The 27,363-nt window shown below is 37.1% G+C and overlaps 4 protein-coding genes and 1 long non-coding RNA gene across 5 annotated transcripts; 3 read left to right on the top strand and 2 right to left on the bottom strand.

Annotated features, from left to right (window-relative positions):
* Positions 1 to 3,666: 3,666 nt before the first annotated feature.
* On the top strand, positions 3,667 to 5,820 carry LOC110904905 (putative ABC1 protein At2g40090). The gene is made up of 3 exons (XM_022150770.2): positions 3,667 to 3,816; positions 5,269 to 5,360; positions 5,455 to 5,820. Exons 1-3 carry the CDS (start codon positions 3,747 to 3,749, stop codon positions 5,653 to 5,655), a joined length of 363 nt encoding a protein of 120 aa, XP_022006462.1. The 5' UTR covers positions 3,667 to 3,746; the 3' UTR covers positions 5,656 to 5,820.
* An 8,190-nt stretch (positions 5,821 to 14,010) lies between these two features.
* LOC110904904 (receptor-like protein 52) lies at positions 14,011 to 17,283 on the top strand. Its single transcript, XM_022150769.2, has 2 exons — positions 14,011 to 17,042; positions 17,126 to 17,283. Exon 1 carries the CDS (start codon positions 14,164 to 14,166, stop codon positions 17,017 to 17,019), a length of 2,856 nt encoding a protein of 951 aa, XP_022006461.1. The 5' UTR covers positions 14,011 to 14,163; the 3' UTR covers positions 17,020 to 17,042; positions 17,126 to 17,283.
* Positions 17,284 to 18,070: 787 nt separating this feature from the next.
* On the top strand, positions 18,071 to 19,150 carry LOC110904903. Its single transcript, XR_002572841.2, has 2 exons — positions 18,071 to 18,890; positions 18,993 to 19,150. It is a non-coding gene; the product is annotated as an uncharacterized LOC110904903 (long non-coding RNA).
* A 170-nt stretch (positions 19,151 to 19,320) lies between these two features.
* Positions 19,321 to 21,890, bottom strand: LOC110904902 (cationic amino acid transporter 1). The gene is made up of 3 exons (XM_022150768.2): positions 21,825 to 21,890; positions 21,611 to 21,696; positions 19,321 to 21,492 (listed from the first exon to the last, which is right to left on the bottom strand). The coding sequence occupies exon 3, from the start codon at positions 21,481 to 21,483 to the stop codon at positions 19,363 to 19,365; it is 2,121 nt and encodes a 706-aa protein (XP_022006460.1). The 5' UTR covers positions 21,484 to 21,492; positions 21,611 to 21,696; positions 21,825 to 21,890; the 3' UTR covers positions 19,321 to 19,362.
* A 2,379-nt stretch (positions 21,891 to 24,269) lies between these two features.
* On the bottom strand, positions 24,270 to 25,599 carry LOC110907826. Its single transcript, XM_022152751.1, has 2 exons — positions 25,249 to 25,599; positions 24,270 to 24,884 (listed from the first exon to the last, which is right to left on the bottom strand). The coding sequence occupies exons 1-2, from the start codon at positions 25,597 to 25,599 to the stop codon at positions 24,270 to 24,272; spliced, it is 966 nt and encodes a 321-aa protein (XP_022008443.1).
* Positions 25,600 to 27,363: the final 1,764 nt, after the last annotated feature.

Raw genomic sequence — 27,363 nt, 5'->3', positions numbered from 1 at the left:
ATATAAAATTACATTTATTCAACCCATATAATAAACGAGATTTTTAATTATGTATTGTTTATTATTTGATAAATAAAATTATATTTATTCAACCCCTATAATAAACAAGATTTTTAAAGATATATATATATATATATATATATTTTTATATTATTTGTTATATAAAAATACATTTATTAAACCCGTGTAATACACGGGGTTTTAACCTAGTATATATAATATTGAAATTTAAAATTTACTGTTCATATTTGAAAAATCAATATAATATAATATAATATATTTAACTATTAAAATGAAAGATTGGTGAAACAAGAGTACAAAACCATCCGTATATTACGTGAGAAAAAGTCGCCGTACAAGGGGCCACTATGTCACTGACCAAAACAATAATCTGACGCGTGTCCCTTTTGCTTAACTTTGTAAGTGCATTTTGTTATTTACTTTTCACAAAAGACACAAGGTTCCAAATATATTACAATAAGCCCCCTTCATTTCTCCCAGGTTTGATTTTTTCAATTACACGCTTCAATCAGTTTTCAATAAATAATAATAATAATAATCAAATCAATTAAACATACTATCTTTGTTATTATTTAACTTAAAGTTTAAATTACGATCAAGATATAGTATTTTTTATATTATATATATCTAATAACATTAAGGTCACGACCGTAACGTGTTTAACAAAGTCAAAACACGTAATATCACGTACGGACACCACACGTTAATGTCTTTATCATACATTGTAACCGAAATGCATATATAGGATACACTGAGTTAGATCGAATACTCGAAACACATGTTTTCATATAGTTAACGCATCACATAATGCGTCGTGTCGCTAGCTATATATATTCAAATTAAGGTTTGTTGAAAGGTTCCTTTGACAAAAAAAAAAATGATTCTTAGATTATCGACACGTTGACCCGTAACTTTTGATATTTAACAACTTTGACCCCTCATTTATCTCTACTTGATAACTTCAGACCTCATCTTTTCTAACACTTTAATTCTTTTGATTAAATCACTTAACGACTCTACACTACAACATGCGAGAGATTATACTCCTTTTATCCTTGTCAAGTCTCATTAATGTCACTAACATAGCGTGTGTAATAAAGTCAAAATCGCGTTACGTCACACGTGGGCAAATCATCTTCTCAAACGCTTCAATTCTTTTGATTAAATTATTTTTACGACTTTACACTGCAATGTGCGATACATTATACTCCTTTTTACCTAACCACGTTAATGTTATTAACGTAACATGTGTGATAAAGTAAAAAACATATCACATCACGCGTGGGCACCACATGTTAATGTAATCATTGTAACGCGTGTAACGAAGTGACAAACGTGATGTTGCCGCCGTAACGCGCGGCACGAGGAAAATCTAGTATATATAATATTGAAATTTAAAATTTACTGTTCATCGTGACTTCGTATTAATATATATAATATAATATATATAATATATAATAATATAAATATAAATATATATAAATATAATAATAGTCATAGACGACTCATAGTGGGGTGATTTTGGGCCACAAATAAATACTGGATTATGGGCTACAAGTAGATAGTCAACGGGTTGGGTTGAAATGAATCGCAACCGGTCAAAGTAGATTCCCAAATTAACCAGTTTAGGGGGTGTTTGGCCTAGCTTTTTTAACAAAGCTTATAGCTTTTTTAGCTTTTATTTACAAAATAAGCTTCATTTGGTGTTTGTTTTAGCTTTTTAAACCTATGCTTATTAGCTTATACTAGTAATTGTACCTGCCGCGCGTTGCGGCGGCGTCAAAACATACAATAACTCGTATTTATTCCGTCGAATAAAAACGTATTAAATTTGACTTGATTTGTTTCCTAATAAAATTTACGTCAAAACGTTGATCAACTGAAAAAGTATATAAAAATAGGCATGAAAACTATATTTGACCCTAGTCGTTTCCAAAAAATGATATTGAAACGTAAACCAACTTGAATTTATACCTACACGTACATAAAAATAAGCACATAAGAACATAGTTTTTTTTAAGTTAAAGAATGAAAGTACAGGGAATAAACTTTAATATTTAAAAACTCAAGATAGTTAAATGACATTTTACAAAACTTTTAAAATTTAAAAGAGGTGTAAATATCAATATCGAAAGTTGAGAGAAAATTAAAAAGTGTGAATACTAATTCACACCTTTTAATATATATTAGTTTTATTAGTAATGACATAACAATTTTTAGTTGAGTATATGAGACTTACAAATTGCTAATAGCAAAAATAAAAAGAACAGATCAGGGATCGAACACCTAATGTCTAGTTTATTATTAATACGCTCAACCAATATAGGAGACTCCCATTTTGTTTGCTTTTCGCCAAAGTTTAATATATAAGAAAGAAGAGGTGAGTGTGAGTAGAAAGTCACCGACCTTTAGTTTTAATATATACCAGTACATAGAAAACATAATGGGTATAAAGGAAAAGCTGACACATGTAATTAGAAAAGACTAATTAGTAATTAGAGCTTTTTTTTAAAAGGAAAAAAACAACAATTTAACTTCACTCGGTTCGGATTAAAATTTACGAAATGTACATAAAAATAAGCAAGAATACGTATTATATTTGACTTGAAATGTAGATCAACTTGAATTTATACCTACACGTACATAAAAATATGCATGTAAAATATTGTTATTTTAAATGAAAACTCACTATATTTGACCACACTCCTTTCAAGAAAAATAATTGCGCCGAAACATAGACCAATTCGAATTTAGACCAACACGAAAAGAAATAGTTTTTTAAGTAAAGAAACGATAGAAGCAAACTGGAAACTTTAGAAACTCGAGGGGGTCAAAAGGATATTTTACTATGTTCATAAAGACAACGACAAATTAGTTTTTTTAGAAAGAAATTAGTGAACGAAAGTTAAGGAAAATTAGATTAGTAAAAAACTTAATAGGTTAAAAACGCATAACATGTAAAATGAAATAGAGGCTAAAAATGCTAATTACCAAAATAGAAGAGTTAGAAAGATAAAACACTTGTTGTACACTTTATTTTTCGTTGTAGTAGTTAGGAAAACAAAGAGAAAAAAAATTAAGTACATAAACGATGCATAGGGATTGAAGCCAATAAAAGTTCAAACTTGAAGGACCAAAAGGAAAAAGCATGATGTACCAAATAGGTAAATGTCACCGACATTTGTGTTTAATATATATATAATAATAAGCTAATAAGCTAATTTGAATAAGCTTATTTGAACATGGTTTTTAAGCTTATTTGAAGAATGATAGAAAATAAGCTATAAACTAATCCAAACACTTAAAAACAGTTTATCAAATAAAAAAGAGTTAATTGCTAAATTCGTCCCTGAGGTTTGACTCAAATTGCTAGATCAGTCCAAAATCAAGTTTTGTTGCTAAAACAGTCATTGGCCCTAATTTATGTTGCTAATTCAGTCCAATTAATAGGAGTTAATTGCTAAATTCGTCTCTAAGGTTTGACTCAAATTGCTAATTTAGTCCAATCATTTTCCCTTTCAATGGACTGAATTAGCAACATAAATTAGGGCCAATGACTGTTTTAGCAACAAAACTTGATTTTGGACTAATCTAGCAATTTGAGTCAAACCTCATGGACGAATTTAGCAATTAACTCAATAAAAAAATAAAAGCCAAGTCAAACACCCCCTTAATTTCGAAGGTGTTCTTCAACACTATCACGGATTACTCTTCTTTATACGTCGATGCTGATTATAATTAAAGGTGTTCTTCAACATTACCCACCCGTTTTGTTCTACGCCTTCGCCAATACAGGTATGTTCGATTTCATATCTTTTTGTTCATCTCCAATTCAGGTGATTTTTTTTACGTGATTGTTTAGATCTTGTTTACTTCAGTTACATGGTGTGAAATTTGTAATATTTGGGGTTGAATTCACCAACGAAAAATATATTTTTTTTATTGATTCGCTGGATGCACCCCAACTGTTTGAGAAAATGCCTCAGTGAAATGTAAGTTAAAGTATCATTAACAAAACTGTTTGATAAGTTGTAGTAGGCAAAATAAGAGTCTTTACAATGATGTTTTCGTTGTATCCAGCAACCAGCTTGCTTGGTTAGATATGTTTGTAGGGATATTCTCAATTCCACAGTTTGTTAGGAAGAACACTTAAATTTAACCGATATTGGAGAGTGCACAGTTCATGATCAAATTTAACATAATTAGATTATGCAAATCTGGTTATGCTTCTAGGTTTCTTTATAACATCCAAAATGTGGATCGCATGTATTACAAAGTTTAGAACCCAGTTGATCCATCCAGAAAGAAACTTCAACAACCTATCCACGACTGATTGGGCCTCTGGTGGTAAGCCCATCTTCATCCACACACACTTGCCACCAAACACATCTCGCAGCAAGGCACAACTCCCCTGCGGGCCAGCTCCATCTTGAACACCAAACATCCTTCTGCCCCATTCCCACAGATCCTCCTTCTACCGCTTTTTTGTTAAGAATTCATCACCTAGGTCGTCCCCTCAAGTCCAGTTGTCGCTTTTTCTTGTGACCTTAACCTTGTACAACAGATTCATCAATCTACGAATCTGCGTCCATCTTGGTTTTAAAACGCAAGAAGCGCACAACAGCGAAAAGGTCTAAAACTGAGGCGCCAAGCGCAAAGGTAGTATAATTTTTATATATTTCCTATAAGCATAGGGGCTTAAGCCTTGTTATGCCTAGGTGCGCCTAAGGCACACTTTTTTAAACCAAGGCATCCATTTCTCGATTGAACTCTGGTTTTTCTTCCACTTGCAACTCCACTGCATCAAATCTCCCACACAATGATAGCATGACTCAATCTTTCAGTTCTTATCTTTTGCAAGAACTGACTCGACTGCCTTAACCCATAACTGATTTGGTTCTTGTTTGAACCTCCACCACCACTTTGCTTACATGGCGCAATTGAAGTCTTTAATACCCCCAACTCCAAAGCCTCCAAACTTCTTCGGTTTAAGCACCTTTTCCCATTGAATCCACTGATTTTCATGACCCGCACCCGTTTTCACTCATACAATCGATCTACGAATACCTTCAAGAGTTTATCTGAGATGTTCATCTGATATGGAGGTAAATCAATCAATGTGGACAATTTTGCCCTCTGGAAGGTAATTAGTGATTGGGACTTAGTAATAAGGAATAATTTGCATCTTATATATGGTGGATTAACCAAATTTTATTAATCTACGTGACACTGTTTGTATATATAAAGGAAGAAGAAAACCACAATTGGTACTGCTGGACCATGGTCTATACACGCAACTTAACATTTCCACTTGGACCAACTATGTTGCCCTCTGGAAGGTGATCCTTCCTTTTTCTTAAAATCTTAAATGACACGTTCTCTTTATACCATCTTTATGTCATTAATAACTGAAGCATGTGAGTTCCTGTGTAGGATTTAGTATTGGCTGATACCAAGGGAATTAAGGAAAATTGCATGAAATTTGGCGCAGGAGAGGATCTGTATGCATTATTTGCAGGGATTCTTACAATGAGACCTTGGAATAGAGTTATTGATCCTGCTGTTGATCATCTTGCTATACAAGGCAACACCAGTAATCATACCCATACTAATTCGAGGAATTCAATAAATTAACCAACTTTATGTACATTGATACGGATATATATATTTTTTGTTTATCTGGACAGAGTATATATATGTTTTGAGTTGTGAAATGTCACTTCAGTTGTGGTCCATGTTCATCATACTATTCTTGTTTGTCATTAGATCAGTATAAGCATAAAATCCCCCTTTAAATTATCAGTTCAAGACGGTTATCCAAAGTCATGGATTGCTTCATGGTTTGGGAAATTTTTGAAATCAAACTGTAGAGTAGAAGCTGGATTCCCATAGTTTAAGACCTAAAAACCAACTCAATTTACCCCTTGTGATCCACAGTGCCGCTTCTTTATCTCTGTTTCCTAGTTCTGTATACACATATAGCTAGGTGAATGAAGTTGATTGTATAAATCTGTGTTTTTCCTTCATGAACAGAGTATACAACATGAAGATGTCAGTTGCGGCCTATGGTCATTATTTGAAACAAAGGTAACATGTGCATTTTAATTGTAATTTATGAAGCAATAACATGTTTCTGATATTTGTTTCCCTAAAACCAATTAGTTTAATTATGTTACAAGATATTTGCAAGTATACCTCCAAAACCTTAAAGAGGGCCACAACATGAACAAGTCAAATGTCCTGTAGACCAAGAGACACGGTATTGAAAAGTCCTCCACTATGTATCTGGGTGAAAAATGCTATTATTGGAGCACAAACAATGAAAAGTAGGATATTTTGCATAATCAGACGAAGACTAAGACTTAGAGGCCTATGAGTGGAAAGACTTTACTTACATTTAGAAATATTACTAGACCACAAACGATCAACCATGAGTTGGAAAAGACTGAAGGTATTAATGGTCTTTGCAAGTTAGGGGTGCAAATGAGCCGAGTCGAGCCCGGGCTCACTTTTGAAAGCTCGAGCTCGAGTTCGGCTCTATTCAAACTTTGTTTCTAAAGCTTGAGCTCGGCTCGTGTGAAGTTTTTCAAGCTCGAGCTCGGCTCGTTTGTTATTTATTAGTTAATCTATATTAATTATAATTATCACTATATAAATAGTCAGTTTTTTTCGTAATTCTATAAATAGTAATTATTATCATTTAAATATATATTTAATATATTAATTAAACTTTATATAAATAGTGGGCTCACGTAGTTTCGTGGACTGGCTCGAGTTCGATATGTGAAGCTCGGGCTCGCTTACTAAACGAGCTTGTTTTTAGGCTTGTGCTTGGGGTCGAGCTCGTTTAAGCTCGGCTCGTTTCAAATTTTTATTTTCAAGTGAAGCTCGAGTAGCTTGGCTCGTTTGCACCTCTATTTGCAACTACATGCAAAATTGCTCTGAGTATATGTCTATATATTGGTTGTATCATAGTATGAATATCTTCAGTCCTTACAAACATACAATCAAGAAGAATGAGTAATGTGATTTTGCTTTTCTTTTTCCTTTCTTTATTCTTCATCTCTTCTACATCTTCCTCTTCTGTCAACACCACCGATAAATGCTCTATTCAACAGACCCTTGCTTTGCTTCACTTTAAACAAAACCTTTCCTCCATCAATGATACCGTGTATGAGAAACAAAAACAACTAACTAAACTAAGCGCACCGATTCCCCGGCAACGGCGCCATTTTGATCGATGTCATAAGGTCGGTCAAAAATATAAGTTAAAAGTGTCCTATTCACATTTTACTAGTAAAGGGCAAGTAGGGTGTCGAATCCACGGGGAATCAGTGGAAAGTATGAAAGCTCGTTGTTTTTAGTGATTATCTAATTCTAAACTAATTGCTTTTTCTGATTAAGAGAGTTATTAGAAAAAACAAATGTAATGAATGTGGTTGTAAACAATTATGAGAAAAAATGACCAATCTCCGGGTTTTCAGGTTGTGTAGAAACACGGGTAACCTAATTACTACCAATTGGAAATCATATAGACATGATTTGCTAACTACTTGTTTTGATAAATAATTAACAGATAATATATTTGGTTGCAATGATCCACGATCGAAACCGAAAGATTGATGAACTGAATAGTAACCTAATTAATTACCAATCCTAGATTTCTTAAACATAAACGAGTTCAATGGTTAAAGGTTGAAAAACAATGACAACTTAGAATTTAATCCCAATTGTTGATGACAAAACCAAATGACTGATGAACGAGTATGCAATGATAATCCAACAATGTTTAATCAAAAACAAATAAACAATAAAGATAAACTAACCGAATGATTAGTCAAATCTCAACCCAAAAGTTTGTAAAACTAGGTCAACCCAGTTCCTAACACAAACCCTAGTCCCGAAGATGATCACGGGTGGTTTAGCCGCTCATGCTCTTGATTTGATCTTCAATCTTGATGAGAAATTGCATGATTGATGATTAGAAGATGATCAGAAGGTGTAGAATGGTGGAAGAATGCCCAAAAATCCCCTAATGGTCTCCCCAAAATCGTCCCAGGTCGAATGGAATAAAAGATCCCCATAAAAACCTAATTTTCGCACATTAAACCTGATTTCCGTAACCCCTGAACCGTAGGCTACTGTCAGAACCGTAGGCTACTGTCGGCAGCTTATTCACAAAACTGTTTTCTTCATAATTTCTTCGTTTTAACTCCGTTTTCTTCCCCGTTTGCGCCCACGTCTTTGTACTCCAACTCTCTATCATATCATGCTTTGATATCTTTATTTACTGTCCATTTCTTTCTCCAAAACACCTCTAATCTTCATATTTAACCTGCAAAGCATCATTTTCTCATAGTTATCCAATTCCACACATATAAACACTCAAATATGCATAAGATTAGACACTAAACACATATAAATCACAATCCAAATACCATCCATCACCCCTCAAACACAAAAATAGTTAAGTTAGTGTCAGTGTCAGTCTAAATAAAGTCGTTAATGTAGTTAATTAGAGTCCTTGTGGGTTCGACGTCCGGACTTGCTTTTCTTTACTAGAGTCGACCGGTTCAATTGCCGGTGAGTAGTTTAGTCTAGTTTAGAGAGTCTAGATTATTATTACTTGAGTCTAATTTTAGGTTTATTTTAGTTGATTTTATTTGAACTACTTGTAGCACATCACACTACATCCCTGCTATTAAGCACATTTGGAGAACCATTATCTACTCTCCACAATTTATGATCCTTTACACCTTCTGGATATCCAAGAATGATACATCTCGCTGCCCTTGCTTCCAGCTTGCCTTGTTTCACATGAGCATAAGCTAATGTACCAAAAACCCTCAGGTTATCATACTCTTCTTTTCTACCAGACCACATCTCCATAGGTGTTTTAAGACCTATGGCAGTTGATGGTGATCTATTTACAAGATAAGCAGCAGTAGTAAAAGCCTCAGCCCAGAACTTCTTAGGCATCCCTGCACTGAGTAACATACATCTCACTTTATTCAGGAATGTCCTATTCATCCTCTCCACCAACCCATTCTGTTGAGGGGTTCCTGGGACTGTTCTGTGCCTGGCAATACCACTGCAAAACTGGTCAAAATGATCATTACAGAATTCCAAGCCATTATCAGTTCTCAGCTTCTTCACTTTTCTTTCTGTTTGAGTTTCTACCAAGGTCTTCCAATCTTTAAACCTTGCAAATGCTTCATGTTTTCCCTTCAAAACATATACCCAAACCCTTCTTGAAAAGTCATCAACTATAGACAAAAAATACAGAGCACCTCCTGAAGACATGGTTCTTGCAGGCCCCCACAAATCAACATGAACATAATCTAAGATACCTTTGGTTGAGTGAATTCCCTTAGTAAATCTTACTCTGTGAGATTTACCAAGAATGCAATGCTCACATAATCTTGCTTCTCTTCCATCAAAGTTGCCAAGAACCTCTTGTTTCTTTAGTTCACTTAGCCCTTGATCACTTATATAACCAAGTCTTTTGTGCCAAAGAACAACATCACTCATCTTGGGCCTTTCAACATAGTAGTTTACACTTTGTGACACCTTGCCATCCAACATATAGATATTGTTCCCTCTTCTTGTGCTAGTAAAGATAACCATAGAACCTCTTATTATCTTGGCCTTTCCATTCTTTAGATTTACACTGCACCCTTCTTTCTCAAAAATGCCAAGTGAAATAATGTTTCTTGTTAGTTCAGGGATGAACCTAACATTAACAAGTTTCAACTCAGTGCCATTTTCAAGTTTAATAATGACAGTGCCCTGCCCTTGTACTTTACATGGCCTATCATCTCCCAGTTTCACAGTTCCCATATCTAGCATTTCAATGTCTTGAAAATACTCCCTATTAGGAGTCATATGATAAGAACCTCCTGAGTCTAGTATCCAGTTATCATCTTGAGTTCCCTTAGACACAACTAGTACATCAGCACTTTCATACCCATCATTAGAACTATCAGGAGACACCCCATGTTGACTCTTAGACCCCGAATCATACTTCTTCTTCTTGAATCTATCTGGACAATCTCTTTTAAAATGCTTCTCAGAATTACAAATATAGCATTTTCTTTTAAACTTGGACTTAGACCTAGGTGTATTCTTGCCTCTAAAAGACTTTTGTTCTGGTCTTCCCTTTATAACCAAACCCTTACCTATTTCTTCCTTAGCATCACTTCTTTTCTTAAGTTCTTTAGAATTTAAAGCAACCAAGACTTCTTCCATTGATAATGAATCCCTCCCATACATAAGAGTATCAACAAAATGCTCAAATGATTGAGGGAGTGAGGCTAAAAAGATTATAGCCTTATCTTCATCATCAATAGATACATCAATATTTTCTAAATCCAAGATCACCTTATTAAATTCATCAGTATGATCCTCTAAACTTTTACCTGAAGTCAACTGGAAGGTGTACAGCCTCTTCTTGAGATAGAGACGGTTTGCAAGAGACTTTGTCATGTACAGGCTTTCCAGCTTAGCCCAAATTCCCGTAGCAGAAGTTTCTTTAGACACTTCTCGCAACACCCGATCTCCCAGACTCAAAATGAGGGCACTATGAGCCTTCTCAAGAATATCCTTCTTTTCTTTATCGGTTAAACCCTCTGGTAACTTTGCCTCACCAGCCAGAGCATCTACGATTCCCTAATGAACCAATAATGCCCTCATCTTCACTCTCCACAACCCAAAATCGTTCTTCCCGTCGAATTTCTCCAATTCGAACTTAGTGGACACCATGGCGACTCCTTTCAATTCACAATTTACTTGAATTGAACCCTAATTTCTCTGAATCGGAGCCAAACGCAGGCTCTGATACCAATTGTTGAAGAACACCAGAGAAATTAAGAACAAACTCACACCAAAAACCACCGATTACTTCTTTATTCAATCACTATCAACGATTACAAGAGTGTAATGAAAATGAGAAGAAAAAAATCTATCTGAGCTAATGACCTAATCCCCTAGTTAACAACTTCTAACTGTTAACAACCATTAACAACCTAATTACAAGATTAGCCCAAACTTTCTGTACTTGCCACAATTAGCCCCTCGACTATTGGAAACTTATTAAAAGTAAAGAAAACATTATAAAAGATACCATCCAGTTGACCAGGCTGTTGACTTGCAATCTACCCTTAACACTATCTTTATCTGATGTCACCCCTGTTGAGTAGTATCATCTCACTAATAACCCGATTGCAACTACGGAGAAAATAAAAAGCGTAGAAATGGAAAGAAGACTTGCAAGGATGTCCAGGCTCGGGAAAAACGCTACTACACAGTTTGTAGCGGTCATGATGATGGCTGCATATACCGGTGTCCCAAGTTTTTTATGGACCACAGCAAGAATGGGTGGCGCCATGTGGGTTCGAGCAATGTGGGTGAAATATCTTGATTCGGCTATGATGATTGCCAACAGAACAGTAGTCATGATTCCCTTTAATGCGCCTATACCGACTAATAACTTTGCCCAGTTCATCCCCACAGCTTCAAATGCAATTGTGAAGGGGGCGTCAACGTCAATTTGGTTGTAAGGTTGCATTAGGCACACTACGTACTGCTGCCAGAAGTGAGTAAGTGGTGATGACAATAAACATAGATCCTACTAAGCCGATGGGTCAAATGGGTATTTTTATTGACATAGTGGGCGATTTTGGACCACAATTAAATAGTCAAATGGGCTACAAATATATACTCAACGGGTCAAAGTCGCTTGCCAAACTAATCGTTCACTTCTTCATCCAGATTATTACTCTCTTCTTTTTTACGTAGATGCTGATTAAAATCGAAGGTGGTTCTGACTATCACGAATTGTAAATTTCTTCACATTATATCTTCCCTCAACTACTCCTAATCAGGTGTTTTGATAATTAGGGTTTATAATCTTGAATGATGCGCCTACGTAGATTACTTCTTTTTTTTCCATGCTAATCATCAGTTTTCCTTGAAATTTATCTTCTTTTTTCTGTATATATAGGGGAACTTTAGCATCTCTGAGCATTGTCGACTCTGTATAATGATAATTAATTTCATTCTCTTTCACAGCAGATTAGTATGTTCAATTTTGAAACGAAAAAAAAAAAAAAAATCAAAGGTGACTCATGATAGCTCAAGAAGCTTGCTCAAGGATTTGTTGTTTGGTGACACCCATTTTGACCCAAACACATTCCTACCCACTACCCACCTGTTTTGCCAAGTTTGTTTGAGATGCGTATCTGATATGGAGGTAAATCAATGTGTATGTGTTGATTTGTCCCTCTGATGTTTGTGAAATTTATTGCTAATGGTTTGAGATGATAGGAAACTTACATAATGATTTGTGATTATTGAACCTTTGGTCCGAATATCTGAGGTTCCTCACCTCATTAGTAATTAGGATTCAGCATTAAGGAGTATTTTACATCTTATGTATAGGAGACTAACCAAATAATTAGGCTGGCAAAAAATATTTTTGGCACAATTGGTACTGCTGCTTCCTTTTTCTTGAATCTTAATGACCTTTTTCTCTTCTTGCGATAATTTATCGAACTCCACATTCTCCCTCACAGCCCATACAATATCGTCCTTCACACCCGCCACTTTCTCCCTCACGCTGCCACCGCCCGCCCTACTAAACGCCTCTCCTTCACGTCGGTGATACCCTCTGGCCAGCAACCGCATGCCACCACCCTATGAAACGGACACCCACACCTGTCTTGTTTGACACCTGCGCCTGAATCACTCGCTGTCCTTGTCCTACTCCCAACGACCGTCAAACTCACTGCTCCAGCAGCCCCGCTTCAACAACAGGCATGTTCGATTTAATATCTTTTTGTTCATCTCCAATCCAAGCATATGACCCTACCTTATCTTTACCAAAAGTCTTTGGTCTCACGCTCACATCTAAGCCTCAATCAAATCGATTGAAAAAAAAAAACATCTAAAGATTTGTGTTTCACAGTTACACATTAAAAAAAAATAATTAATAAAAAACCCGCCAATACCATGCTAACAAATAGGATGAGATAAAACGTAGCTTGCACTTGTAGGTCACCTTCAAGAGTGTTAAAGGCGGAAAACCAGTATCGCGTCACCCCTTGAAGGTTCATGAGAGTTATAATTACGGGTCTATCTACGGAAAGACTTGCAAATTAATAGAAAAGGCTAAAAGCAGCAATGGTCTATGAAGCTACATGCACATTTTTGTACTATTTTTGAGTTATATAGATGGTAGCAAAGTAAAATCTTTGTGCGAGGGCTAAAATATAAACAAATCGATCTATACGCATGTTTCATGTTTGTTATCAAAATAAAACACTTCCATATAATATAATTATATTCCGGCAGTTCCATATGATATAATTATATTCCAGCAGCAGAAGTCTGATGAGAGAACAACCAAACAATAATTACAAGATATTTGCATATTTATTACCTTAATTTAATTTCATAAAACCAATTAGGTTAATTATGTTACAAGATATTTGCAGGTATATGTTAGGAACTGAAAACTTCGAATACATGAAAACACAAAGAAAGAGATAGTTGGCCCGATTCGAGATGGGCAATCTCCGGTTACAAGGTGTAGAAACCCTAATTTAGATAAATAACTTCGACTGAAACATTCCCTATTCTGCCTTATTTAACATAAAAAGAAAAGGTAATTAACTGCTAGAAACTGCCCCACAACTTGCTCCTAAAACTGTTCCCCCCAAAACCCATTCCCCCTAATAATTAGACGGATCAAATATCCAACTGGAGCTTCACACAAGATATGGGTCAATCTACAGGTTTGTATCAGTATACCTCCAAAACCTTACAAGGGCCACAACATGAACAGAGCAATGTCTTGTGGACCAATATGCTATCGAAAATTCTACACAAGTAGACAACAACATTAAATTTAAGACCCTACCTCCATTTTAAAGTCTACACTTTGAATATTCACAAAGTTTATGTTTATCTTTATGTTATCTACAGCTGAAAGTTTTGCTATGGGTCTATCGAACCCGGAGACTTGCAAGTTGGTGTGAAAGGCTTACATGGAATTTTTTGTACCATTACTGTGTGTCTGTGTGTATTTATAGGTTGTAGCAAAGTGTGAACATCTACACCATTGCAAACATACAATTGAAGAAAATGAGTAATTTGATCTTTCTTTTATTTTTCATTATCTCTTCTACCTCATCCTCTTCTCTCAACACCACTCATAAATGCTCTGTTCAACATACCCTCGCTTTGCTTCACTTTAAACAAAACCTTTCCTCCATCAATGATAACCATTATGAGTATGACTACAAATGTAAAGATTGGCTTGGCTCTGGTTATTCTCCAGTTATGATGAACTGGAATACAAGTACAGATTGTTGTGATTGGAATGGAGTCACTTGTGACCACTCTACCGGTGACGTTGTCGGTCTTGATCTGAGCTGTGGCATGGTGCAAGGTATTATCCACCCTAACACCACTCTTTTTCACCTCCCTCGTCTCCAAAAACTCAACCTTGCTTACAATGATTTTACTGATTCCCAACTTCCACCTGACATAGGCATGCTTTCTAGTAGTCTCACACATCTCAACATCTCTAATTGTGGATTTACTGGTCAAGTCCCCGCAGATATTTCACACCTTCGTAAATTGGTGTCCCTTGATCTCTCTTTGAACGGGATTGATTTCAATCTTGAACCTCACGTTTTCATCAATCTGCTTCAAAATTTAACTGTTATGAAAGAACTTTCTCTTGAATACGTGATAATCTCTTCAGTTTTACCTACTAATCTTAATATATCTTCTTATTTAAGATTGCTAAATCTTCAAAACACTGGATTGCAAGGAAACCTGCCTCACAACATCTTCAATCTTCAATCTTTGGAAAAACTTGACTTGTCATATAACAGTTTTACAGGGCATATCCCTTCAGAGATCTCACTTCTTCCTAAACTGGTTTCGCTTGATCTCTCTTTGAATGGGATTGATAATTTGCTAATTCAACCTCGTATTTTTAATTATCTCCTTAAGAATTCTACTTTTTTGACAGAGCTTTGGTTGGCTCAAGTTAATATAGGTTCGGTTTTACCCACCTATCTTAACATCTCTTCTCCTCTAAGAGCACTTGATCTTAGCTCCACCAACCTGCAAGGGAAATTACCTGATAACATCCTAAATCTTAGATATTTGGGAGAAGTTTATATGTCAGAGAACATTAATCTCTCTGGTCCACTTCCCAAGGTAAACACAAGCACTCCCATCCCAATCTGGTGGTTAGATCTGTCAAAAACAAGCTTATCTGGAGAGATACCCACCTCAATTGGCCATCTCAAATCTTTAGAGTACCTGGATCTCTCAGATTGTCGATTGAATGGGTCCCTTCCGAAATCCATAGGCAACCTTACAAACCTTGTTTTTCTATATTTACCATCTAACAAGCTTTCCGGAACACTGCCTTCTTCATTGTTCACCCTTCCTTCTTTAGAATATATTAGACTTGGTCATAACATGTTCCAAGGAAATATACCACTTGAATTGTTTTCTCTTCAATCATTAAAAGGATTATCCCTCACTAAAAATCAATTAACCGGCCAGATTGATGTGCTTGATCATGGCCCCCTTCTACAGACTTTTCAACGACTTACCAACCTCACTTACATAGACCTTTCATCTAATAATTTTAGAGGTGACTGGGAGTTGGATGCATTGTTATCAAGCCTCACAAACCTTGAAACACTCATTCTCTCACACAGTGGTATATCTGTTACGACCAGTAATGCTAATCATTATGTCAACCCTAATTTTGGGATCATAAGTTTGGTCTCTTGCGATCTAAAGGTGTTTCCAGAGTCCTTTCGAGCCATGAAAAAAGTTAAACACTTGGATCTATCTAGTAATGATATACATGGACACATTCCTGATTGGATAGGGGAGATAGGGGGAGACAAGTTGTTGGTTTTGGATCTTTCAAATAACTCCATAACCGGCACTATTCCAAATGTATACGAGAATTGGAGTGAGTTGAAGGGGTTTATTTTGAATAAAAATCAATTAGAAGGAAGGGTGCCTACTTCTTTGTACAAATGTCAAAATTTGAGAATAATTGATTTGGGCAACAATCACTTAAATGACACATTCCCTGTCTGGTTAGCAGATCTTCCCAAATTACAGGCTATTGTCCTCAGATCAAACAATTTTCATGGTGACATTGTAACCTCTTCTACGGTTAAATCCCCATTTTCAAGTCTGCGTGTGCTTGATTTATCAAATAATGGGTTCTTCGGCCACCTCCCTACAAAATATTTTCAAAACTTCAATGCCATGAAGAATGTGCTAAAAAAGGACACTGAACCAGAATATGTGCAAGTAGGTCGCATGTATTACTCTGTCATTGTTGCGTGGAAAGGAACGGAACGAGATTTTGAACGAATTTTGGTTGAGTTCACAGTTGTTGATTTATCAAACAATAAATTTGAAGGGGAGATTCCAAACATCATTGGAAATCTGAACTCTTTGAAAATGCTCAACTTGTCCCACAATAGTCTAACTGGTCGAATCCCACAAGCTCTAGGGAAAATATCCGAAATTGAATCATTAGACTTATCTTGGAACCAACTTATAGGAGAGATCCCTCAAAGCCTTTCTGACTTGACGTCTCTTGGATTCTTAAATCTATCACAAAACCATCTTGTTGGCCGCATTCCACAAGGAAAGCAGTTCAACACGTTTGAAGGGGACTCATTTGGAGGGAACCCAAAACTCTGTGGGCTTCCATTGCCCCAAAAGTGCTTTGAGCATCCACAGCAACCACAACATGAAGGTGATGGGGATGGAGAAGATGAGGAGAATGAATTTACATGGAAAGTGGTGATGATAGGATACGGGTGTGGAACCTTACTTGGAATAGTGTTGGGATTTCTCATGTTATCAACCGGAAGACCTAAATGGTTCAATGCAATTGCTGATGCAGCAGAGCATATCATCCTGATGAGGAAAAAACAAGAGTAGATAGTAAACTTAGTTCATGAATGGTACGTGTTTCACATGTTTTTCTGATACCCTAAATTGTGCAAAACGCTTTACTTTGTTTTTTTTTTTTTTTAAATTGATGCAGGTAAAGAACTTAAGGGTGGAGTTGGACCCTTTTGAATCATGCAGTTGTTGATAAACTTCTGTATTGTGTTGTATTTTGAGTATTTATTATTATGTAGTATTTGTCAAATGGTAAAAATACTGAATTGATTATTATTGAATAATGATTATTCTTCAACACTATCACGGATTACTCTTCTTTATACGTCGATGCTGATTATAATCGAAGGTGTTCTTCAACATTACCCACCCGTTCTGTTCTACGCCGTCGCCAATACATGTATGTTCGATTTAATATCTTTTTGTTCATCTCCAATTCAGGTGATTTTTTTACGTGATTGTTTAGATCTTGTTTACTTCAGTTACATGGTGTGAAATTTGTCATATTTGGGGTTGAATTCACCAACAAAAAATAATTTTTTTTATTGATTCGCTGGATCCACTCCAACTGTTTGAGAAAATGCCTAAGTGAAATGTAAGTTAAAACTATCATTAGCAAAACTGTTTGATAAGTTGTAGTAGGCAAAATAAGAGTCTTTACAATGATGTTTCCGTTGTATCCAGCAAGCAGCTTGCTTGGGTTAGATATGTTTTGTTGTTTGCAGGGATATTCTCAATTCCATAGTTTGTTAGGAAAAAAAACATTCACCAACTTTATGCTTCTCAAAGTCCTAACCAATATTGGAGAGTGCATAGTTCATGATAAAATCTAACATAACTTTTCACGACTTTCGGTTGAGTACATGATGCGGGCCCAAGTATGGAGGAGCGGGCCATTTTGTATTTAGAGGCCCAAGATCGTGTAACAAAAGGGGCTTCACTAAAATGGCTCTAACTTGGGCTACGGGGGTCCGTTTTGGGCGTGCGACCAGGCGAAACGGCGGTTTGGGTCATCGTCCGGGCCAAAAAAACACTTATTTCTATTAGTTATTTGCATTTTTATGTTTTTTGAACTATTTTGGGCATTTTGTATTTGGGCTTGTGTTTGGCCCGTTGTCTTTTTTAGGCCCATTTCGAATTTCTGTTCTTATTTATATGTTGCTCTAGTAATATGAAAAAGCAGACTTGAATTTTGACATAATCAATTTTTTCACTTCAAATTCCGTGCCTTTTGGGTGGAATCTTGGGGGGTTGGGGAAGAACACACGGGTATTCTTTGAATCAATGTGTTTGATCTTCGTTTCCGTATCACGCGCTACATCAGTACACAATTGTTGATTTATCGGACAATAAATTTGAAGGGGAGATTCCAAATATCATCGGATATCTGAAATCTTTGAAAGCGCTCAACTTGTCACACAACAGCCTAATGGGCCAAATCCCACATGCTCTTGGGAAAATAACATAAATTGAATCATTAGACCTATCATGGAACCAACTCACAAGAGAGATACCTCAAAGCCTTGCTGACTTAACGTTTCTTGAGGTCTTAAATCTATCACAAAACCATCTCATGGGCCGCATTCCAAAAGGAAATCAGTTCAACACATTTGATAATTATTCATTTGGTGGGAACCCAAAACTCTGTGGGCTTCCGTTGCCCAAACAGTGCAGTGAGCATCTAGAGAAGCCACAACCTGAAGGTGATGGAGATGAGGAGGAGTATCGATTCACATGGAAAGTGGTCGTGATGGGATATGGGTGTGGAACTTTACTTGGATGCGTGTTGGGTTATCGCATGTTATCAACCGGAAGACCGAAATGGTTCAATGCAATTACTGATGCAGCAGAGTATGTGATCTTGACAATTCAAAACAAGAGAAGATAATTAAATTAGTTCATAAATGGTACGTGTTTTACATGTTTTTCTATTGCCTCAAATTGTGCACAACGCCATACCCTATTTTTTATTGTTTATTCTTTTTTTATAAAAAAAAAATCTTATGCAGGTAAAGAACCTTGGGGGTGCAGCTGGACCCTTTTGAATCCTGCCGCTGTAGGGAACTTTGTGGATTGTGTTGAATTTTGAGTATTTGTTATTATGTTGTTCACTAGATGATCCTTTCTTAATGATTTTGAATATTAATAAAAAAACCACTTTATAAAATCATATGCAAGCTCAAAGTTGTAAGTGTATTTTTTGCATTAGATCTGTTGTTACCATTTTTCAAATGTTGCTGGTACAAAATAACATATGATACATACCACGTGAAACAATCGAAGTCGTGTATATTAGAAATGAGTCTTTTTTTTTTTTTTTTTAAGTTGGTGTTTCATATTTTTCATAAGTTTACCAAATTAATCACAGTTAATAAAACATTAAACGCGACTAGTTGTTATTGTATCGAGTTCTACAGGTTCAGAAGTTGCAGGCACTCTTTCTCTATTATTTCCTCTTTCAACTTCATTATCTTCTACCTGCATCTTGACAGCCTCCTTCGACGCATCATATGAGGCATGCAATCCCACAAGAACGTAGTATGTCAGCAAGACAGCAGTCCACCCCATGAACCTCAAGAAAGATGCACCATCAATTGAGCCCATCATGAACAAGTTCAATGCAATGCTGCCCGACGGAAGCCATGGAACTAATGGCGCCCCCCAAAGCTTCGGGCACCTTGCTTGCTTCACCTTCAAGCGAATACCCAATGTGGCCGAAAACCAGATTCCGACAACAAACAAATACACCAACCAGCTATTTACTCCCCATGCCCAAAGTAAAGCCATCCCAGTAGCAGAACAAACAATGAGCACCAAGAAGATAATCAGCTTGTTTCTATCTTTATCTGATGTCACCCCTGTTGAGTAGTATCGTCTCACTAATAGCCCGATTGCAACTAGGGAGAAAATAAAAAGCGTAGAAATGGAAAGAAGACTTGCAAGGACGTCCAGGCTCGTGAAAAACGCGACTACACAGTTTGTAGCAGTCATGATGACGGCTGCATTTACCGGTGTCCCAAGTCTTTTATGGACCACGGCAAGAATGGGTGGCGCCATGTGGGTTCGAGCAATGTGGGTGAAATATCTTGATTCGGCTATGATGATTGCCAATAGAACAGTAGTCATTCCCTTTAATGCGCCTATACCGACTAATAACTTCGCCCAGTTCATCCCCACAGCTTCAAATGCAATTGTGAAGGGGGCGTCAACATCAATTTCATTGTAAGGTTGCATTAGACACACTACTGCTGCCAGAAGTGAGTAAGTGGTGATGACAATTAACATAGATCCGACTAAGCCGATAGGTATATCTCTCCCCGGCTTCTTGGTTTCTTCTCCTAACGTTGCCACTCCATCGAACCCAACATACGCGAAGAATATCACAGATGAAGCCTTCAAAATACCCTGAAAACCGAAAGGTGAAAAGGGATCAAAGTTGGCAAGATCGGCCTTTGTTGATCCGGCTATGATTATGAAAAGCAAGACACCAATGTGGATTATCGTTGCAACCGAATTGAATCTCGATGATCCTTTCATACTGAAAGATGCAAAGATACATATGACTACAGATACCACCACAGCCATTGGGTCCCAGTACTCGAAACCCTTTCCCATAGATGGCATGCTAATACGGAATTCGTTTGGTTTATAGTTGAACAAGGTTGCACAATATGACGTCCATGAACGCGACACGCTAGCTCCAGCTACAACGTATTCGAATAGGATGTTTCCGGCTGCAATGAAAGCTACAAAGTCGCCGAGTTCAACTCTCAGGTAGGCAAATGAGCCTCCGGCCACTGGAAGTTCAACTGCAAATTCAGTATAACAGATGACAGAAAGTAGAGCGGCACAGCCAGAGACGAGGTAGGATATGATAACGGCTGGACCCGCTAAATCATGAGCAGCTTCTCCAGTTAGGACAAAAACTCCTGCACCCATCACAGCTCCAACACCAAACCAGATGAGGTCAAACCAGTTAAGGTTCCGCTTCATCTGGTTCTGGCTTCGAGCGCGCAGCCCATGGAGCTCATGATCGTCTGATGAGCGGGAAAGGAGACGTTCTTTTAGACGGGCTCTGGTTTCCATTAAGGCCTTTCCATAACTGGACCAGCTCTGGAATGATTCTTCAGGGAAAAAATCTGATTTCGCACATGAACAAGAGTTTTTCTTCGGATCATTGTCGACATTGTTGTCTCGTTCACCAGTAATGTTGTCATTGTTATTAACATTGCCATCTCCATCACCGTCACGGACTGCATTGTTGTTGTCATTCTCATTGTCGTCGTCATTTCCATTTCTATTGGCATTGTCATTGCCATTACCGCTGTGACCACCACTGTCATTACCATTCCCGCTAGCTCTGCCACTAGCACTAGCACTGCTGTTTTCGTCGTCATTACCACTATTATTGCTATTGTTGGTGTCACTGTTGTTTTCATTGTTTCTGCCATTGTCATTGCGATTTTCGTCGGTTTCAATAACGTTGGGCGGATCCGCCATCTTGATGTCCTGAAAAGGATTTAAAAAGCGCAAAGATGAGACCAGAAGGTGTTTTGCAACCCCTTTCTCAGATATATGGTTTGCCAAAGTTTAGAAATTAGAACTATATAGAAAAGACAAATCTAACCGCTTTCACTTCGCCCTAGCCGAATCAAAATGTGGTTGTACCAATTTGAGAACGCTGTCAGTAGCTATGTCTCATGAAATGCCATTCTGTGTATATAGGCATAGTTACTGGACTTGAGCAAATAAAAAGTGTGTGTGTGTGTGGGTGTGTGTGAGTGAGTGAGTGAGAGAGATATCTAATAATATACATGACATATACATATACATATACAAACCTGTTGATGGTTGTAGTGAAGAAGGTGTGTGAGAATTGGAAGAATGAGAAAGATGAGGCACATGAGTAGGATTTATAACTGGAGAGTGTGTGGGTACGACAGCATACAAGTAGGGTAATTAGTTAAGGGCTTTCTAATAATAGTATGCGACCAAGTGCATGCCTGATCTCATACCCAAAACAAAATATAGATTAAAGCAGTACATATATAAATTGTTTCTTGTTTAAAAAGGGTTTTTAGAAAAAAATATATTTTATTATAAAAAACAACAAGTTAGTTTAGTATTGTTTATATTAAAGTTAGTTTAGTATTAAACATATATTCTAAGGGGGTAGGGGTGGTCATCACTCATCACTAACTCACAACTTCCAATCAAGTTCTGTCATATAATCAAACTTTATTCCATCACTAGTGATGATTTTAGTGAAAATGCTCATCACTTGTGATGGAATTCCATAACTCAGAACCTTTTTTTTAATTATAAATTAACAATAGGGAAATTGGCCTGTAATAATCTCACATATACCTTATTGGCCATTAATATCCCACCTCATAATATTTCTCCCACCAGTCCCACCTTTCACCTATTTTTCCTACAATGGTCCCTCGTTAAAAAAAACATAACGGAGTTAAGCTTTTATTCAAATTACAAACAGATTTTTTTGGGCTTTTGAGTAGAACGACGATGCGAGTTCATTGATGTAAAACTTGCCACGAAACGGTGCTCCAAACGATGAAAACGGTGCTTCAATTCGGGTGTTTAAATTTCCAATTAACCAAAATCAAGTCACCTGGAGCACCATTTCGAAGTAAGTTTTACATCAATGGACTCGTTTCATCGTTCTGATCAAAAGCCATCAAAAATCTGTTTGTAATTTGGAAAAAAAGCTTAACTCCGTTAAGTTTTTTTAACGGGGGCCATTGTAGGAAAATAGGTGAAAGGTGGGACTCGGGGAGGGGGGGGAATATTTGAGGTGGGATTATTAATAGCCAATAAGGTCTAAGTGGGATTATTACAGGTCAATTCCCCTTAACAATAAAACACTAAAATTATAAATTATAAATTGAAAAATTGGTATTTAATAAACCAACCTTTGCACAGTTGGTAAATAATAATCCAACCTACAGAATTGGTATATAATAATCCTACTTATCAACATGTTGGTACTCAATGAACTTCTGTTAGTTTTTTTTAACTGAAGTTAGTTTTTAAGTTTTATTTATTACACAAACAGTCCCTGTAGTTGTAATTTACTAGTTTTAACTATGAGTTAATAGCCAAAATGGTCCCTGAGGTTAATAGCCACAGCACCGCCACCACCACCCGTTTCCCTACATAACTCAGATCTGAGTTAAACAATATTAACCACAACAAATCAATACCATCTTCAATCATCAGAAGATAAAAGGAACCGAAGGGGGGTATGTTTACCGGAAGATTTTGACGGAGCCAAGCTCCACCGCCGCTGTCACTGCCGGCCGCCGCTGCTCACCTCCGCCGCCGCCGCCCTCCTCTCTTCTCAGCCTCTCGCCTCTCAGTCTCTTTCTCTCCCGTTTTTCTCTGTGTCGCACCGCCGCACCATATGCCACCATCTGGTGGTGGCAGTTGTCAAACGAAAATTGGAGGGGGGTGTCGCTCATCGGAGGGGACCACCGGCAGTGTCGGCTGGCCGGCTCCTCTTTGGTTCGCCGGATCCTAGATCGAGAGGAGGGAATGAAGATTGAGGGTTGTTCTTTGTTGCTTGTGAAAGTAATCGAGAGAAAGAGAGGAGATAGGGTTTTGTTTGTGAGATGAAGAAGATAAAGTTTGTGTGTGTATGTACAATATGCAGACAAAGAAAACTAAGGGTTTTCTAGTTGAGAAGATTACTTCTCTGTGTTTGTTTGTGAATGAGACTAAAAGGCATTTATGTATAGAGATATTGAGATCTCTCAAGAGATCTTGTAAATCCAATGTCGCGTTAATCGCTTGTTAATCACGAAATTAAGGGTCGTAAATTACCGCGTTAATCGTGGTGGTGGCGGTGCTGTGGCGGTGGTGGTGGTGGCGGTGGCGGTGGTGGCGGTGGCGGTGGCGGTGGTGGCGGTGCTGTGGCTATTAACCTCAAGGACCATTTTGGCTATTAGCTCATAGTTAAAACTAGTAAATTACAACTACAGGGACTGTTTGTGTAATAAATAAAACTTAAAAACTAACTTTAGTTAAAAAAAACTAACAGAAGTTCATTGAGTACCAACATGTTGATAAGTAGGATTATTATATACCAATTCTGTAGGTTGGATTATTATTTACCAACTGGGCAAAGGTTGGTTTATTAAATACCAATTTTCCATTTCATTGAAATAAAACCTAAATTACATACTAAAATAATAATAATAATAATAATAATAATAATAATAATAATAATAATAATAAACATTGCAAATAAAAAAAACCTAAAAAATTTAAGGCATCTCCCACCCCCACTTTTCACATATCTCGCGTTTTTGTTGAATTACCGACTTAAACGGTTCGTCGAGATTGGTGTGCGGCTCTAACAAGATCTTTAAATCATTATGTTTTTCTTTTTCGTTCAAGTGTCGAATATATGCCTCCTCACATTTAAGTTTTGCCGCCACAAGTTTTTCTCTTCTTTCGGTGGCTTGCGTTATTTCCACCAATTTAGCCTCTTTGATTTCGGAGATCGACTCCGCCACCGATTCCTTTCCTTTACTTAACAAATCACCACTTTTCTTGCGGCACAGCCTTGTCGGTATATCGTCTTGAATGGGTTCGTCAACGGGGTCGTCGTTCAAGTTCATTTGGGGCAAGTTATCCGACGCGGAAGTCGTGTAGTTCCCCGACTCGGAGGTCTTTGATCTTTTGGAACCTCCTCTTTTTTTTGAAGCCGTCGGCCCACCCATGTCGACCAAATCAACCGGTACCCACTTCGGGTGATGTCTCGCAACCTCCCATGCCGCCAAGTGTGGAAAACTTCTCTTTTTGTATAGTGGGCAATAGTCGTCGTTGGCGGTTTTCATGATAGTCACCTCGCTCGCTCCACTTTGTGGATTTCGATTCTACAAAAAAAATTATTTAAAACTGTTTTTCTGTTTTTTTAAACAGTTTCCTGTTTAAAAAAAGTGTTTTTTCTGTTTTTTTAAACTGTTTTTCTGTTTTTTTATAAAAATTGTTTTCTGTTTTTTTATAAAACCAGTTTTCTGTTTTATTTTTAAAACTGTTTTCTGTTTTTTTTATAAAAACTGGTTTCTGTTTTTATAAAAAACAGTTTTCTGTATTAAAAAAAACTGTTTTTCTGTTTTTTTCTATAAAACAGATTCTGTTTTATAAAAACAGTTTTCTAATTTTAAAATTTCAATAAAGAACAGTTATATGTTATAAAAATTAAAAAAAACAGTTTTAAATTTATAAAAAAAAACGTACCACTTGAATGAAACACCCGTTCAATTTACTCATTTTCCGGTTCAAATCGCCCAACTTCGAAGTCATTTGATCCATGTTTCGTTCCGTTGAACCGAGAAGTTGGCGAAAATGAGCCATGACTTGTCTCCAAAACAAGTCTTTTCTTTGCTCGTTGGAATGTTTCTTGTTTTCGGTGGTGTGCAAGTATGCCTTGAGCAAGGCGACCTCCTCCTCGCTCCTCCATGGTCTCCGAGCGGATGTAACATCAACTTCTTGAACGGGCTTCTTGAACGTCATCATCATCTTCATCGTCATCGAGATTTTGTTGTAGTTCGCGGTATGCACGTGCAAATTGTTGGATGAGGGTGTCATCTTCTAGTGGGTCGACATGGTGTGTCACACCCCCAAAATCCACACGCGGAGTACCACCGCTTGGAGGCGTGACATGACCAGGATCAAGCCATCAATCATATTGAACATAGCATAATATAAATAAGATAGTTCGTAAAACCCAATTCAATACAATTGATGTTCTAAACCAAACATAGTACCGATAGCGGAAGCGTAATAATGAAAATCCAAAGTATGTAAATGTAAACCCAAAGTAATATTAAGTTTGATTGTTTAAACGTTTTAACATGGCATCCGCGATCCATGCTCCACAACAACCTGCTCCTTCCTAGTGCAAGCTCCATAAGTAACTAAGGTCCTGCAAGGCATGCAGCAGAGAGTCAACAACTAGTTGAGCGAGTTCACAGTTAATAGTTCAGTAATAGCAAGTCGTAATAGTACGTGTAATCAGTATGTTCATTCGTTATTCATGTATTAGTTCGTATCGCGGCCTCCCAGGCAGGTATGCGAAGATTAGGGGATATTTCCCAAGTATTCTAGACTAGGTTTATTTGTATCGCGGCCTACCAGGCAGGTGTGCGAAGGTTAGTAAATTTAGTTCGCGGCCTTCCTAAGGCAGGTGTGCGAAGTCAGTCATAATATAGCGGCCAACCCTTGGCAGGTATGCGAAGATCAGTTCAATAGGTGTTACTAGTCTAGTCGTATCTTATCGTTAGGTTCTACCATCTGAGTATACACAACGATTCATCAAATCCCATTCCCGCCCGGGAACCCCATGCCTTGGCTGTGTGAACTCACCTTGGGTTTGCTCGGTATGCTAAGTAAGTGCTCAAGGTAAATCAATCACGTCCTAATGTATGCACGTATACATAATCAGTTTGTATTCATGTATAAGCACAATCAATAATCACCAAGTAGCACAACGCACATAATCAGAATCATACAAGTCATGCAGGGTATTTAACATCAGTTAAATAACTCAGTTGAGTTTCAACAGAAGTAGTTACTGTGCCAATTATTCCAGTTGGCGAAACATAGGCTGGCGAAACATATCCTGTTTCGTCAACTACTCTTTGGCGAAACGCTATTTTGTTTCGTCGATTACTCTTGGCGAAACACAATCTTGTTTCGTCAAGACTTCCATTCCATCAAACATTCTAATTCGTCAAGGCAGCGGTTACGTCAAACAATTACATCAATTACACAATATCACAGAAACCCTAGTTGACGTCAACCATCATACGGATGTCATACATTCATCATCATGCAGAAATCAAACTGTAATCATTCATCAAATCATTTAGCACATAATTATTGTCTAATCATTCTGAAATCATTGACACATACAGAAAACGTTAATCACTTCCTGCACTAACATTCAATCTCTAGCATGAACCCTAGATCATGAAACGACCACAAATCACAACATGTGCAGACCTGATGGTCATGTTCTTTTAATCGCAATATCACCAAGAATATACACACTACATCAACTAGTTACATCCGGATCATGAAGTATTCAAGAGCAATATCTTATATGTATAACAACAAAATTCTGAATTCATGTCTTTCACTAACCCTAGTTGCCACATAAGAGCATAAATCAACAGATAGTCATACACTGGAATCACATCATAGGATTACACTAACCGATTCGAGAAAAACCACTAAGGATTCGAGGAATAGAGGTGATGGTGAAAGGTAGTTGTCGCCGTCACACAGTGGAGAGCTCTAGGGTTCACAGATTGCTAAAAATGTGAAACTGAAACTGCTTCACGTTATGTA

This window comes from Helianthus annuus, chromosome 14 (assembly GCF_002127325.2).
Source record: "Helianthus annuus cultivar XRQ/B chromosome 14, HanXRQr2.0-SUNRISE, whole genome shotgun sequence".
NCBI lineage: Eukaryota > Viridiplantae > Streptophyta > Magnoliopsida > Asterales > Asteraceae > Helianthus > Helianthus annuus.
The sequence above is the reverse complement of the archived record's forward strand: the minus strand, read 5'-3'. Positions and strand labels throughout refer to the sequence as shown.

What these genes read in the sequence shown, in the direction of transcription:
- LOC110904905 (XM_022150770.2), top strand. Translation starts at nt 3,747, where the DNA reads ATGCTGATTATAATTAAAGGTGTTCTTCAACATTACCCACCCGTTTTG. An exon ending in CTACGCCTTCGCCAATACAG is followed by an intron (nt 3,817 to 5,268) that starts GTATGTTCGATT and finishes GTATATATAAAG; the next exon opens with GAAGAAGAAAACCACAATTG. An exon ending in ACTATGTTGCCCTCTGGAAG is followed by an intron (nt 5,361 to 5,454) that starts GTGATCCTTCCT and finishes GTTCCTGTGTAG; the next exon opens with GATTTAGTATTGGCTGATAC.
- LOC110904904 (XM_022150769.2), top strand. Translation starts at nt 14,164, where the DNA reads ATGAGTAATTTGATCTTTCTTTTATTTTTCATTATCTCTTCTACCTCA.
- LOC110904902 (XM_022150768.2), bottom strand. Translation starts at nt 21,483, where the DNA reads ATGGCGGATCCGCCCAACGTTATTGAAACCGACGAAAATCGCAATGAC.
- LOC110907826 (XM_022152751.1), bottom strand. Translation starts at nt 25,599, where the DNA reads ATGACACCCTCATCCAACAATTTGCACGTGCATACCGCGAACTACAAC. An exon ending in ACGGGTGTTTCATTCAAGTG is followed by an intron (nt 24,885 to 25,248) that starts GTACGTTTTTTT and finishes TTTTTTTTGTAG; the next exon opens with AATCGAAATCCACAAAGTGG.